At 41.1% G+C, this 16607-nt stretch overlaps 1 protein-coding gene across 4 annotated transcripts in view; it reads right to left on the bottom strand.

Annotated features, from left to right (window-relative positions):
• Window positions 1–16607, bottom strand: part of LPAR1 (lysophosphatidic acid receptor 1) — an 82201-nt gene that overhangs the window by 38893 nt on the left and 26701 nt on the right. For all 4 annotated transcript variants that reach the window (XM_048291545.1, XM_048291546.1, XM_048291549.1 and 1 more), the window contains exon 3: window positions 4097–4844. In XM_048291545.1, the coding sequence (XP_048147502.1) occupies window positions 4097–4844 (748 nt within the window). The remainder of the gene's footprint in view (window positions 1–4096; window positions 4845–16607) is intronic.

Genomic DNA, 16607 nt, shown 5'->3' with positions numbered 1-16607 from the left:
TCTGCCTGCTCCGTGATTGCTCATTTAAAGGGAACACATGGTGGTGGTGAAAGGCAAAGTGTCATTGAGCGGCAAGCCAAACCAGACATGATTTTATGGCTATGTGCAGTGCACAGATCAGTCCTTCCTTAGCTCCAGTGCAAAGGAAAGGCATGGTTTAGAGAAAGAGCTTTATGTTCCTTGTTACTTTTGAAAGATTTCAAAAGCAGCCTTGTTAAAAGAAAAAAGGGCTCAGCTATGAAATCACTTCCTTCTGTTTAAACTATTTTACTCAAGGAAAAAAACAACAAGAGGGCATAAAAAAAAAAAAAATCTGTTCTCTGCTTTTGACTTGTTCCTAGGATTCAGCATCCCACCCGCTCTGTGGGATGACGCAGTGTGCCAGATCCCGACTGCTCCAGTCAGCGCGTCAAGCAGCCATAGCCCTCCCCACACAATCACCCTCTTGTCAGAGGCAGCTGGCACCCTCCCTGCACATGCTGACAGCATCACTGCCTGGAGGACTGCACCCCTTTGGGGCAGGTCTTCTCCTCTTGGAGCAAGGCAGCAAGGCATGAGGAGGGCAGGCCGTGTTAGGCAGCTAACAAACAAGAAGCTCTTGTGTTATTCCCTCCCCCTCCTGCCCCCAAAAGCACAGAGAGAATGCGGACAGGGGAAAAGATGCTCTTCTGCTTGCAGCAGCAGCATGGCTTTGCCTGGGAGTACAGCCAGCAGGACAACTCCAGGCCACCCGTTTATGGAAGTTTAAAAGTCAAATGAACAGTTCACTGCTGCCCAATTCACAATGGGGTTACTTACGGCTGAGCAGCATTTTAACAAAGATTCTAAGATGAGGAATGGTTTGCCTCCCTCTGCCAATGCTCACAGGTTTACCCAGACTCCCAGTTCTGTTTTCCTTTGAATCCCAGGGCACCCTCCCTCTTCTCCAAAATGAATTGTCTTCTCCTGTGTAAAATAGGCTGACACAAACCAGCTCCCTTCCCCACTCAGCTGTGGGGTAGTAGAGGAGGGAGAGGGATCTTCAGAATAAACTTTCTTTCCCATCTTCACTTCCTGCAAAAAGTTGGCTTCTGCCTCAAACCAGTGTATTGAGTAATGTATTATTACCCTGATCTGCAGCATCAAGAAAGGCAGGGGTTCTTTTCCTCCACGTTTTTGAACTTCACAGATGTAGAAGAAGCCAGATCACATGAGATAAATGTTCAGCAAATTGCTCCATGCAGCCTGACACTCACCTTTTCTGCCCTTCCCAAAGCTCCAGTAGATAAACTTGCAGCACTACCTTTTCAAGAAGGCACTCAGGAAGTATGACCCTTGAAATTAAATCTTCTGCTTAAGAAAACTTTAAGCCAGACTTACAAGTAGACTACAAACAGTGATAGAGCACCAGCACACCTGCCTGATCAACAATGCTGACCACACCGTTTGCTTGAGAGATACCTGCTGATAGCTGAGATATCTGTTGCCCAGAAGTGCTTTGAAGTGATGCTTAGCTTTTCTTCTCTACAACCACAAAACAATCCTCTACTGAAGTGCAAATTCAGTAATATGGGATGGTACTCGCCAGCTAATGGCAACGAATGAACATTTCTCATGGTGCACCTAGCAGTCTGGTAACACCTTGATGCACAATAATTTAACTCTCCAGAAGTCTCTGTGGTTACCCCAAACCCTAATTCTTGGCTTCAGCCTATTATTTATTTATTTCTTAAATTAAAAGAATTTACACAACACACCCACAGCCATTTCCCAACCAGCTTTATCTTGCAACTGTGCCTCACAGGTGGTAAGGAGGTGAAAGCACTGCTGCTTCTTTACACTTTACATAGTCAGGCCTATGACTGACCTCCTCTAGTTTTCCTCTAGAAACCACACTGCTTAGAAAAAAAGCCAAACTGAACCAAAACCCAAACCCTTTGCAAAATAATACCAAGGTGGGAGCTGCAAAAAGGATGAAAAGTGTCACAACCTACAAGTGCCTTTGTTTCCTTTGAACAGATTTAATAAGATAATAAGTTACTGTTTTCTGTAAATGGTTATTTTATGCAGATTAGAAGAGGTGGCAAAGTACAGAGTGTGCAAAACACTGAATGAAGTGCAGCAGTAACAAGAAATAAGGTCCTGTTCGAATTTTGAAGAAGGCTTCAACATGTGCTACCTGCAGTCCTGAAAAATCTCACCTTAATGAGGAGTCATGGGTATTACTGAACTACATCTGCAGCTAAACTGAAAACACCTTCAGTTTAGCTAATGCCCCTTAACCCCCGGAGTTTCTCTCTTTCTAGAACAATATCTGAAAAAAAGAAAGCTTATTAGGGAAAAAAAGGATTTTACGTTCCTTGTACACCACTATTGTTGTGGCCACAGTGGGTCTTCCCTCTGACCTCTTCTCACAGGAAAAGGACAGTGCAGTCACCACCTGCCCTTCCTGCTGCATACACATACCTCTAGTCCTACACGTGCTTGGGATTAGCTGACAATTCCTATTTATTCAAAGACTATTTATTGCTACAACTCCACATTGCATTGGTATAAGTCCCTACTATTTTCCACCCACTTTTTTTTGGTTGTTGTTTCTGGGGGCTTTTTTTTTTTTTTTTTTTTTTTAAGTCTGAGCCAGTTCTTTCACCTCTTAGGAAATACGACACTCCTGTATGAACAGTAATTCCTTCAGGAGGGAAAACAGGGAACTGTTTCCTAAAAGAGCTCATCTTGCCTTCTGCCATGAGAATCATGGAGGTGCAAAGGAACAGATTTTTGAACCACCAAGAAGTCAGGAGAGGTTCTACCAACTGCTACAGTCTCCCTTGCAAAACTCATGGAGGTTCTTTCCCTGAAGAGAAGAGCAGGACATGGAGGAATACGTCTTATCAATGGTTTAGCAGGTTAGTTAACTGCACAATTCATATTCTGGTTAAAAAGCCAATCACTAGGTCAGAGTACAACATGTACATTCTTAAACTAACAAGTGAGGTGACACAGTGACTCACTCTGCAACTATTCTGCCACGTTTGTGATAGAAAGCACAAGTTGCAGCATAAACCTATGGGAACCATAGTGTCAAGGAGAGAAATGGGCCTAAGTTTTGGGCTTTGTGGACTGTATAACAATTACATTTATGGACTATTAGGGCAAACATCTGATGCTACAGGATACTGTGATACCTAGAGACCCAGGTACTGTACTGGAAGACCTAATGGGTGAGAACACATGTTGGGACAAGGAGACAGCCTGCACCATCCTTGCTGCCTTCAGCTCACTGTCATCTGCAGCAACAAAGAACAGAACAAACAGCAAAGAAGATCACCAGGGAATGGTACTCGGCATTCAGGCTGTGCTTCTACATAAAGAAACTGGGAGCCACAGACAAAACCCAAGTAATACTAGTCACAAAATGACAAGAACCTCCTGAATCCAAATTGTGTTATGCTATTTCCCTCATGCCAAGCTCTGAAGCTTAGGCACCTCCTGAGCAGTGTGCTGAAGCACACCAGTATCTCACACGCTACTTTCCTGTATTAGCAAATGGTCACATACTGGTATGTGCCAAACACTATAGGATTGAGTACATGCAGTGCTGCTTAACACACAATCTTTTCATGAATAGCCTGTAGCCCCTCATTGTTCTCAATATATTGGAACTTTACATGAATACACACAATACCTTTTGGGTGGCAAAAAGGAGACAATAGGTACTTCAGTGGAATACTGAGCCTTCCCTTTACTATTTTAAGTTTGAAGCCATTTGGCGTCTTCAAAGACAAAAGGGCAAACACTGCATATAATAGGTTGCTACAAAACGTTTTAAACATACCTTGCTGCAAAAACCCCACCACATTACATCTGGATTTTCACCAGTTTCATGTTACAGGGGTGAGTGACCAAGTTTGTTATGTGAACTTCCATAAATAAGCTTGATAGTCCCAGTGGTCACAGTAGTGAACTCTAGGTATTTTACTGTCTGCACCTCTTCTAGTATCTTCCAAATGCTGCTGACTCCCAGGAGCTGACCATGATATCACTGACCATGATATGACTGATATCACCTGATAAGAAACAGAGCAGGGACAACAGGGTGAGCAAAGTCAGCACTTACCAAGCACAATGACCACAGTCTTCAGGAGGCTCATCATGGTGTCCCGATTTCTGCGGGGTCCAGAACTGTGTCTGGACATTCTCATAGTCCTTTGGCGAACGTACCCAAAGATGTGAGCATATAGGACCACCATGACCACAAAAGTGACCAGGTTGAAAATAGCCCAGAAGACCAGGTAGGAGTCACTATAGAGCGGTGCCATGTTGGAGCAGTGAGTGATATCACAAATACAGTTCCATCCGACACTTGGTATGGCACCCATGACGATGGCCATAGTCCAGATAACAACAATTACGACGACCACTCGGCGGTTGCTCATCCGAGTATGCAGCTGCATTCGGAAAACTGTAATGTGCCGCTCAATAGCAATGGCCAACAAATTGGCTACAGAGGCTGTCAGACTGGTATCAATGAGACCCTGACGGAGAAGCCAGGTGCTTACAGTCAGTCTTCTAGTGTTGGGTCCTGTGTTGAACATTAAGTAAAAGTAGGCCAGTCCTGCAAAAAAGTCCGCAGCAGCTAAGTTGGCCATTAAGTAATAAATAGGAAAGTGGAATCGGCGGTTGACATAAATAGCCACCATAACCAAGAGGTTGGCCAGCATTATGAAGATGCAGACGGTAATCCCCAGTCCCATTACAAGCTTGCTGACAGTGTTCCATTCAGTGGCTAGATATTTTCCACTTCGGTTATAAAAGAAGGCAATGGTTTCATTGTAGTAGCACTGTGGTTCGCTCATGGCTGTGGACTGAAGGAAGAGGGGAAAAAAAAGAGAGAGAAAAAAAAAAAAGAATGACATCAGAACTGAAAACATATGACTGCCTCCATGGATGAGACATGCATGGAGAGCGGGGAGGGGGACAGGAAAGGAATACGCTTCAGAACAAACTTATTTTTTCAGACCAAGTGGCATTCCACAACTCACAAACAATTGCTCTGAGGAATCTAGTAACGGCAACCAGATTAGAAACAACCAGAAATGGTTCCATCTGCTCTGGAAGCCAGCATGATTTCTAATGTAGTTGTAAATTGCATAGAAAATGAGCTTCTGGCCAAGTAGACCTGCTGAAAGATTCAGTTAAAGGGAAAGGCATGCAATTCATAATTAAAAAAGTTAACTCTGATAGACACCTTATTTATGTTATCAGTGCATAAAACTGTTGTTTGTCTGTAGAGGAAGAATAACTTTTCAAAGAGGAGGAAATGTGCATTACATTCCCAAGCAGGTTTTAATTCATTCCATCATGGCTACTCCTTCTTGTCCTGTCTTAAAAAGGGGGAAGAACACCCTAAATAAAGATTGTTAGTATGCGCTGAGACTGTGAATTACCAGGGACAATGTATATCCATAAAGCACGGAGTGCTTTTATGAGCAATAAAGGAAGCATGACATAGCATTTCTATGAGCATCAGCCACGTTTCTAGAAATAGTTTGAAATACACAATGCTTTTAAGTATAACTCACCAGAACTGACTTATTCCAATATGAAGTAGAAGTGAGCCAAGAAATAAGAAAAGTAATATTTGGCTTAACTAGTGTTAAAAACGTCCAACCTTATTTCCTGCATTAAATATTGTCATGGCTATGTCAGAGAACACGATTCATTTTCTTTGCAGAGTACTCTGCTGAGAACAGCTAGGGAGGCAACAAAGAAGCCCATATTCCACCAGAATGTGGAAGTTTTGGATAAAACTGTTGGCTCATAAGAAAATGCCTAATGAGTTTCTTTTCTCAGCTCCATTCAATTACACAAGGTGCAATTCCCAAAAGGCAAACCTTAAGAACAGAAATCCCTCTGAATAATATCCTGGTTCCTTGTATAGCATGGGTAAACAACAAGGATGTAAAAACAATAATTTAAAAAAAATCAAACCAAGAAACACATGTCAAAAAGTCTCTTTCTACAAGAACTGCCTTTGCCCGTCTGCTTTTACTGCTCTGGAACTCTATCAACTAAACTTGAATTTTTACAAAAACCAGACCAGTTTTAGCAATGCAGGTAAGAAGCCTAGTCAAAGAACAGATCAACGACACTAAAAGACCGTACTTTCTTCCCATTAAAACATACAAATGAAACCATATGTTTTGGACAGCTCCAGTTACCCTGCAGGAAGTGCTACAGCTAACCTAACCTTCTTGTTGAAAACAAAAATGTACAGAATTCGTAACTCGAATCAAGTGAAAATACTATCTGATAAAGATCTCCTTAGAATTACCCAAAGCTATTTCTGTTTCTTTTCATTTCTACATTTGTCAATGCAATTCAGCCAATGCCAATGAAGCAATATACAAAACCTTCCACCTATATCCCAAATGGACTACGTGACATTTAAATCTATGTTAAAGGCCTTTTGAGAAAGATTTTACCTCCAGCCTAAACATCGACCAGAAACATCTGCAGGCCCAGGATAATATAAAGTTAGAGTAAAAAGTATTTCTCAGCACAGTGAGTATAATACTTTTATTGTTCCTCTAGGATACATCCACCCTTTTTTTTTGTTTTTAAGCCTTTTAGCATTAATTATTTAAGAAATCTTAGAAGTTCTCATGTAGGATCTCTCTGTTGCATATAAAAAAATTTACTTATAAGGGATATTTAACAAAAGGAGACCTAGCTACAAGACATCTGGCTTTAATTCTTTAGTTAAAGACCTTGTAGTAACAACAGGTCAAGTATAAGAATCCTTGAGGGAGAGAGGAAGTCGTATGAATGAATTAGTGGCCCTTATAAAAGCTTGCCAACATCTGCATTAATTATGTAATGCACAGGGTTTTCAGTTGCTGTAGGACTAGCTGGATGCAGGATCTAGTGGATATTTGTGATCTTGAATAAATTTTCTTTGACTATGTATTTTTTGCTCTGTTTTTTTCTTTCAGGCGTCTGCTGCCCATATGTAATGATTCCTACTCCACTGCTGCTCCTGTGGAAAGAGGCCTGCTACACCAGGAAAAACATGTACTTTAATTCAGAAATGTAAAATGTGGCAGGTATTATGCTTTCACTTTCTTTGTCCTTCTAATTTTCTTTGTGTTTCTGTTTTGCACATGGGCTTAGAATGTTTAAAATGAATATAAATTATTCCCTGATTATGTAATATTCTCCCCTAGCTTTTCGTATGAAATCTGAAACAAAATATAACAAAAAATTTGACTTATTCACAAAATGCCAAGCCAAGGCTGAACATACATGTTCAGCTGTATGTACATACATAAGAGTATGCAAAATGCTACAGAGTCAGACTTGTTGAATTTAAAAGCATGACAGCACTCGAGCAATCTCAGGGATGTTAGCATGAGGCTCACTTGCTGCTTCTTTCATTTTGAAGACAGAAAAACAAAATGCTGTGCTCATGTAAGGGATTTTGGAGAAGTTTTGTTTTTAAGGCATTCTAATCTAAAACCCACGATCTCCTTTAAAAGTAATCTTTTCACCCCCAAGGGAAAGAAGAGAAGAAGATGAGATAGTTTGCTGACAAAAGTTCAAACAGGGGACTTCCAGATGATCAGCTTTCTCGGATGCCAGTGTATATCTTAAAGGAAGGTTTTGACCTCCCAGGTCACAAACATAAAAATCCCAAGGCATCACATTTAGCTGTGATGCTGACTGGAAAGGCTCAAGCAGGACAGAAATGCAAGGTATCTCTCAGTACTGAAAGTGTTAACATACCACAGAGGCATATGCAAGCAGGCAGACCCCATCCCCTCTCCTGCCCCTGCAGGAAAAGGGGCAGGGAAGTTTATATTTTAATTTCCTGAAGTTTCACTCAGTGTGTTTCACTGCCTGTGCAAGCCAGATGTGTGGTGCCCGGAGATTTACCTCATCCATTCAGTATATCTCAACAGAAGTTTTAAACAAACCGAGCTGCAAATTGCCCATGTTAACTAAACCTCTAGGATGCATCTGTGTGGAAGAAAACACTGACTTATAAACCAACAAGACAGATAAAGAAAAACGGAGTAAAAGCAGACTAAAAGCAAAGTCTCCTCTTGCCATGTGATGTTGACTCAAGACACAGTTGTCCCAAATCAAAGAACAAGAAAATCACAGGTACATGGAGTTAAATGTCTTATTATCATGAGACGTAGTTGTAACCACAGCGCAGTGCACAGACCAGGAAATTTGGTGCCTGGACTTAATAAACAAAACCCACTCTCCTTCTGCAATTAGTCATTCAAGTCACCTTAGCACTGGCCTTTTCAGGCACTATTTGCCTGGTTGTCTCCTTTCCTCTGGTTGTATGGGATCACACCACAGGGGTGCCAGTGGAAACACTGGGAAGAAGAGCCCATATAAGCTTTCCCATGTTTTCTGCTTGATTCATCCTGCTTCTGCCCCACCTCTGCATCACACCCTAAAGAACACGGTGCGGGTTTGGATCCATAGTAGCTTGACCATGGGATGTCCTTGAGCAGCCTATTACTACCTGCCCCCCGCTGAGGGCAGAGACCAGAGAGGAGAAAACACTGTCTGCCTGCAACAGGAAGGTGAAAGGGGATCTCTGGATCCTGCTGGCTCCATGGTGAGTGACAGCTCACCTGGTGAGGGCTGCTCAGGAGAAAGATGGAGAGATGCTCAGGGTGGAAAACAAACATCAAAAAGTTTTCCAATACCACTGATGCATACTGCCTAAAAAAAGCATTAATTAGCACAAGGTGCCTGAGGTGAAGACGATCCAGTTTACCTTCTGCCATCGCAGACTTTGGAGAGTTCCTTGATCCACCTAACAAAAAAAGGCGGGCCCCTATCTCCCCACCCCCAGTATCCATGGGTGCATTTATTTCTTGCTGAGAGAAACAGAGTGGAACATTCTTTGAATACTAAGGTCTGAGTTTTACAGCATTTTTCAAACTTGTAAGCCACAAGAATGAGTCCATATCCAGGAAATCTTTTAAAAATATCTTAACCCTAAACTCTCCAAACACACTCTTTTCCTCTTTTTTTTGTCCTTTGCTGAATTAACCTCCACATGCCACTGTTTTCTTACCCAGAACACAGAGGAGATGAAAAATTCATTTTTCTAATACTGGTGTAGTAAACTAAGACTACAAAACTGTAATAACTATCTTATATCTTTACATTTAGTGCAGCAGTGAACGGAAATCAGTACCACTGTGTTCAACTTAGATAAATCTCTTAAATTTACCAACATACCAGAAGGGATCAAGCTGGAAAACTTCAGGGAACTGCCAAATTCAAAATCCCAAAGAAGGGTATAAATTAAGAATATCTTTAAAATAAGGATAAGCAAGTAAGTATAGGCATAATTGAATCAATATGTAAATACTTCGTCAACCCACAACTGCTAAACATGGGGTTTACGAAAGTAAAGTTGTAACAGATGAGAAAAAAAATCCAATTCGCAAAAAACCATTTCTCTATTACCTAATGAAAAACACAGACTACTTTTCAAACTGCAAAACATGAAAGAAAAGCTTTAAAATAAAGCGGAAAAGATGTGTTTCCTTTAAAGATAACAGTAGAAGTAAAAAAAAAAAAAAAATCATAAAGTCACAAGACAAGGATGTGATTCATTATAGTTTTATGCACAGATATATTTTTCAGTTGCACAATGAAAGTATGAAACCGCATCACCAACATAGAATGGCTCCTCCTCTTCAGAATTGCATCTTTCAAAGCAACCATTCTATGGACTTAAAGATAAACGTACATAATAAGATGTGGTGCTTCTATCACAACAGGTTACTTCATTTCACTAGACTCATTCTGCCCTTCACAAAGCTGACAAGACAGGAGGAAATTAATCTCTCTGCAAGGGGATCCCTTTAACGCTATTACAACATGCTAAATCATAAAGTTACTTAAGGATCATGTGGCAAGAGCTAGTGAATCCAGTAATTTTTAGGATGCTTTTGTAGCAGACTGTATTACTACAGAGTCTTGGAGCTGACAAATGTCCAAACTACTAGAAACTGAACTGGGAATTTCTCTGTATCCTACAGTTTATACCTGCAAGCGTAACCCAACATGTCTCAGTGTATTAAAGAGACCCAGCCACTAGCAACAGTGTGAAAAGAGGTATAGTTGACAAGTGACACAGATCCCAATGGTTAACTATGATTATGACCTCCACAGATTGGCTAAAAAACCAGAGAGGTTGTTGACCTTCCAAAATTCTGCAAGCAAAAGGAGATTTAAGAAATTAAAAGCTAGAAGAATAGGGAAAAAAAAAAAAAAGACAGAATGAATTCATCTGTCCACAACTGGGCCAGCAATTCAGACATGAAGGTTTTCCAGTGGAGGAAAAAATGGAGATGCATCAGGGCATAGTTCTGCATCATCACATCCTCACTTACATTGCTAGAATGGCATATATATGTTGATTAATAAGGATTTATTTTTATTCTGCCACCCTATCTCTGACTTGCAAGCTTCTCTCAAAGAGAGGTCCCCACTGTAATGTGGAGATATTGCAAAGATAAAATAATTGGCTGTGGCACAGGTAGAGCATATTGAGCCCAAATTGGATACTTAAGCCCAAGTGTTCCATACAAAGTACAGAAAGGGCTTCTGCAAAGCTCTTAGAACTTCTTTTCCTTCTGGGGTAGCTTTCACGACAAGCTGAGCTTCACAAACACTAGCCAAACATGGGCACAAGCTCAACACTTTGTGGCTTTGTGGGGGACACAGGAAGACAACTATATTCCATCACCTCATTTAGTGACTGAAATATTCCACCTCTTATGCCTTCAGAAAAAGTCTTTGCCATGATGCTGACTGGGGGGGCTACACTATTTTGCCCAGTTCACCCCCAGTGCCCACCTGCCTTACCCTGAACATCACCGACAGACATCCAAACTGCTGTGAGTCCCTGAACGCTGCTGCGAGGATGAGTGCAGTGCAGGACAGATCTTTGTCAAAGACCCCCTCCTTGGGAGGAGTTTTCTAGAGAGAGGTGCAGCACACAGTGTCCTATCCATTCACTTCAGAAGCCAGAGTGCCAGCAGTCAGAGGGGAAAAAAATCTGCACCCATAACATCTTAAATGAGTTTTCATGCATAATGACTTACAACATGCATCTTTTAGGTCCAGTTAGGCGCTCACTAAGCCAAACTGGGAGTTAATTATTAGCTACAACAGCTCAAAGACTGTGATTTTATGCTGAAGAAATCCTATGGGCTATTAGGGCTACTTCCACCTCCAGGGCACACCTCCCATCACTCCTCACCAAGCAAGCCAGCAAAGCAAGCACTTGGGAGAGTTTAGCCTACAAACAGAATGCTTATGTTAATGAGCATAGCAAATTTCATTTTGAGACTGGAAATAGAGATTTACAGATGGTAATAAGATGACTATTCTGTGTTTATAATAGCAAATACATTTTTTTCATGAAATACACATTAGACAATTTGGGTTTCTTTTGCTTTGATGTACTGAAATATTTGTGAAATATATAAACAGAAGATAGAAAAATCTTTGTCTCAGAGCTTTAGAAACAATGGGGTCTCCATAAGTAACTTGTTCACACAGTACTTACTGCCTGTAAGGCAGTATTAGTCTACTTTAAATAAAATGGAGATGCATTTTGAACCTACAGTAGTCTCATATAGTAAAATAATTTTATAAAAAAGTGTACTGGTGTTTTATTTTCCCCTGTGATGTCTGTAACTGGGTGGATATACTTCAAATCACAAATTGTTTTTTCCAGACTCACCATTTCCTTTTGTTCTCTTGTTTACCATATTTACCACCACCAGAGCCCTGTTTTGGTAACAAGACTAATTTGTTTATTCAGCTCAAGGGGGATAAAAAAATCCACACACTTGTTGACTGCAGAAATTTGGGCACCAAATCCAAAACACAAATTGTGTTGCGCTTTGTTGGGGAAAGGGGTGACAACAGCTGTGCCATCCCTCAGCAGTCTGTTCTCAAACATATTATGAAAAGGATAGCCGATCTGTGGCAATGACAGTTTAAGTCTCTCCCACTCCAATTCAAACAAAATGAGGAGAAAATAGAGTTGTATTCAATGGCACAGAGTGGGAGAAGTGGTTTTTGGCTCTGGCCATGAAAGGCCACTCCAATGGAAACTGCTCTGGATTTCTCTTTGGAACAGCTGCAAGGCAGTGTTTAAATGTAATCATTTGTTTCCAGTATTTGGCTGGTAGGATCCACTGCTGGCAAAAGCAAAGAGAGACTGATGAATTTTTGTTGTTTTCTTGTTTTAAACATTTCTGAGGCACTGTTGGAAGTCCCTGATTCATTAAGTAACTGAAGCTCAAATCATTGCTTCTTCAAAGCTTTTACTGCAGAATTCAATTCATGCCATTCACAAAGAGAGAAAATACTAATCACTTCAGAGAGTACTTTCATCAGTATGGGTCACCACTTGTGATGTTTCTTTTTTTGCAAACAACAAAGCCCTCTGGGATGCTAAATGCTTCTTACAGAATTATTTAACTTTGATAATGCATTAAACAGACTAGTCAGGTTTCTATGAGATCATTTTACTTATCCATATTTGAGGTATAAAGTCATAACAAGTACACAAAATATCTCCAAATTAAAAATCAAAAAGTTCTGTTACATCTTTAGGAACAGAACAGTTTATCTAATCAGAAACCACTAAATTTTGATTTATTGTGACTAACTTTACAGAGTTTTTTGCCTTACCATGAAATCCCATGGCAAAAAACTCAAAGCATATTTGGAAAATTTTTGTTTTATTGACTTCTTTGACATTTTGTGAATGCCGTTTTGTAATTATTTTCTATTTCAGATCACAGCTACGGACAGTTAAACTACCTTGAAACTTTATTTACTCTACACCTGTACACATCACCAAGATGCCTGTGCTCTTAATCTCCACTTGTGTTTGGTTACAAGATGTTGGGGGTGGAAAGGAAGAGGGGAGATTTGGGTAAGTCAGTGCACTGGGAGGGTGTGAAGAAACATGACTGTGGCAAATGCGTTGCTTCAATAGTGAGGAGCACCAGAAGCAGGTCCTATGTTGACACACTAGCAGTAAGAATATTTAAAACAGTACTAGCAATTTCACATCTGGTACCAAGAAGTGGCTTCCAAAAACTTTTTCAAAATGTGAATCTTTTACCTGGCTCAGAAGATAAATCTTGGGGAAAATACCGTTTACCACTAAATTAAGAGGAAGTTCTCTTATTGTAGTGCCACCATGAGCATCTGTAAGATTGAACTCCAAGCAAAAACCTATCAGAGGGAGCTCTGGCTTACAAAAGGTTCTCCTGAGGTCTCTGAGATTCTCTCCCAAGGGAAATAAGCTTGTTTGCCTGGCACAGTTAAAGGACTGATGATAAGTAGAAGAGTATTTATTACTGCAATGTATAAACATATGTGCAAATACATATATAGGTATAGAAAACAGATAGTATTTACTTCTAAGTCTAAATTGACCAAATGTGAAGGAAACCAACTATGCTGGCAATGCCAAAGGAAAGTTTAAAAATAAAGGATTAAAAAAAAATAAAGAAAGTTTCAAGTAAAGTAGCAAAATTCTTCTTTTCGCTACTAATATGCCATCTAGCTCATGCAAAAGGCATGCAAAGTTACTTCCAAGTTTAAAAAAAAAAAAATCCTTCCTTAAAACATTAGTCTCTAAATGACTTCTGCAGCACGCCGTGGCATCTCCTCAATTTTAAAAGGCAAAATAATGTCCTCTGCGGGGGGAGGAAAAAAGTATTTTAATTGATGTTATTTTCTAAACTGTATCCAAAAATTCATTTATATGTCAACACAAACATGAAAGGTGAAAGCCCATGCAATCCAAGTATGGAAAGTGCTTTACTTCAATATTTAATCTAGCAATTGTCTCTTTACATATGTATGTCACTATGTCCTTGTCTGTTAAAAAGGTCTGCCTTTCTCTCAGAAACATACACATGGCTCCCAGCAGACTGTCTGGAGATGTTACTCTTTATATATGACTGAAGACTTGTATCAACTGTCATATCCACAATAGTTTACTGAAATCTGTGGGAATTCATGCAAGCATTTAAGTCTTCTCATACAGATACCAATTTTGAGCCTTTTAAAACACGAGGATGAGAGAATGGTATTTTTTCGACCAATCTCCCACACTGAAATACCATCTTTCCTTCACTTGTTGTTGTCATTTCTTTCTGGCTCCCAAGTCAAATCTCATTGAAGCACACTTTCTAAAACTTGAGTGTGGAGGGAGACCTCTAGATTACTAATCAATGACCAGAACCATCTATTCAGTTCTAGTCTTTGGCCTAGTGATATAAGTCCAGGCAGAATTTATTCAGCAAAAAGCTCCCCGCAGACCCAGGACATGTGCATTTATTCAACACAACAGAATGGTGACCATGCTGATCACTTTACATGTGATAGCTTTTCTTCCACTCATTCTCACCCTACAGCTGCTCTTATTCTCCCTTTGAGAAGGAATTTGTCCTGAACAATCCTTAGATACACACAAACATGAAATGCAGTGCAGTCAAGCAAACCACATGAGTGGAATCTCCTTGGAATAGAGGGTGGTGGCTGGGTTTCTGATATGGTAAGGCCTGGCAAATTGACTACACTGGACCACTGCCACAAACACAGCAAAGCAAGAGCTACATACTCACCATGGTAGAGGCAACAACTGGCCAGCTGGCTAGCAACATACCCTGTAAACCATTGCCACTGCTTGGAACACCAGCTCAGGCCTTCAGTGACACATTTTGTGGCGACATGGTACCCCAGAGGGAATCGAATCAGACAATGGGACTCATTTTCAAAATAACCTCATAAAGTCTTGGGCAAAGAAACACAACATTGAGTGGATATATCACATCCCTTATCACCCACAAGCCTCTGTGAAGATTCAGAGGTATAATGGACTGCTGAAGACTATGTTAAGAGCATTAGGTAATGGGGCATGGAAGCACTGGGATGCAGATTTAGCAGAAGCCACCTCGCTGGTTAACGCTGGAGGATCTGCTGACTGCCCTGGTCCTACCCAAACAAAATCCCTACATGCTGCGGGAGGAGATACGGTCCCTGCACTACACATAGGGAAGTGGCTGGGGAAGTCAGTGTGGACTTCTCCTCTCACTAGAGCAAACTCATTTGTGGGATTGTCTTTGCCCAAGGACCTGGGTGTACTTGGTGGGTAATGACTTGATGAGTAATAAGAAAGGATGGGGAGACCTGGTGTGTGCCTCAAGGAGATTTAATCTTGGCGGAAAATAATCTGTGGTATAAGTTGTATGGTATAGGAAGTAAAGTAGTGGGAATGACATGAACTGATGAGGAACGAATTTTGTGAAGAGCAAGGAGAATGCGATGACAACCCAGTCTGAGCTGGTGTCGGTGCCCAATGACCAAGTATACCACTTCTGTCCTGACCACTTATCCCAATGGAAGGGAGATTTGGAGGGATGAAGCAAGCTTATGAGACAGGAAAATAGTATCTATCTGTGAAAGGGCAGGGGACAGTAGTTAATGAAGTATACAAAGGAACAGTAGATGAATGATGTGGGATCTGAGTATGACATAAATGGTGTGCAATAAGGGGTGGAGACTGTATTGGGTCTGGCTGAGCTGGAGCTCATTTCCCTGTAATAGCCCCCACAGCACTGCTGCACTTTGCAGTGATAGTTGGAAAGGTGTTGATAGCACACCAGTGTTGTGGCTATTGCTCAGCAGCACCGGCACAGCATCAGCGCTGTCTCTCCAACATTCCTGCCTCCATCAAGGGGCTAGGGGTGGGCAAGGTCCAGGGAGGGGTCACAACCAGGCCAGCTGACCCAAACTGACCAAAGCAATATTCCATGGCATATGATGTCAGCTCAGATACAAAAGCTGAGGGAGGGAAGGAGGAGGAGCAGGGGCATTGGTCATTTTACAGTGTTTGCCTTCCAGAGCAGCCGCTCTACCCGCTGAAGCCCTGCTTCTCGGGAAGTGGCTGAGCATCACTCACCAATGGGAAGCAGAGATTAATTTATTTTCTCTTCACTTATACATACACAAACTTTTGCTTTTTTTAATTGCTTTAGTAAACAGCCTTATCTCAACATAAGAGTTGTTTTCCGTATTATTTTTCTCTTCCCTGTTCCCTTGGGAAGGAGATTGATAGAGTGGCTTGGTGGGCAGCTGGTGCTCAGCCAAGGTCAACCCACCGCACTCATACATAAAGAAGGCTCTGAAGAGGCAGACTGTAAAGAGAGGGGTGCAAATGTGCAGTGGTGGCCTGGCAGAGCCTTTCCCCAGAAAGAGGGAGGAGTCTGGCAATAGCTATGCAGCCTGGTACAGAAGCATGCAGCATCTACCTCCTACCAGGTATTCTGTTGTGCTGTAAAGAAACTAAATTCTTCTGGGACCTTAACAAAGACTCAAAAGCAAGAAATATGCTTTTAAAATACACTAGGTCTCCATTTGAAACACAGGAAGAAGAGTAGCACAAAGAAGTTTCTCCAAAGCAGACTTTGGATTCAGCTCATATCACATCATCACCCAGTAGTGGACATGTTTTTTCCTAATCTCACAGAGTCTAGGGATTCTTGAAATAC

Source organism: Corvus hawaiiensis, chromosome Z, assembly GCF_020740725.1.
Source record: "Corvus hawaiiensis isolate bCorHaw1 chromosome Z, bCorHaw1.pri.cur, whole genome shotgun sequence".
NCBI lineage: Eukaryota > Metazoa > Chordata > Aves > Passeriformes > Corvidae > Corvus > Corvus hawaiiensis.
Note: the sequence above shows the minus strand (reverse complement) of the source record. Positions and strands in the feature narration are given on the sequence as shown.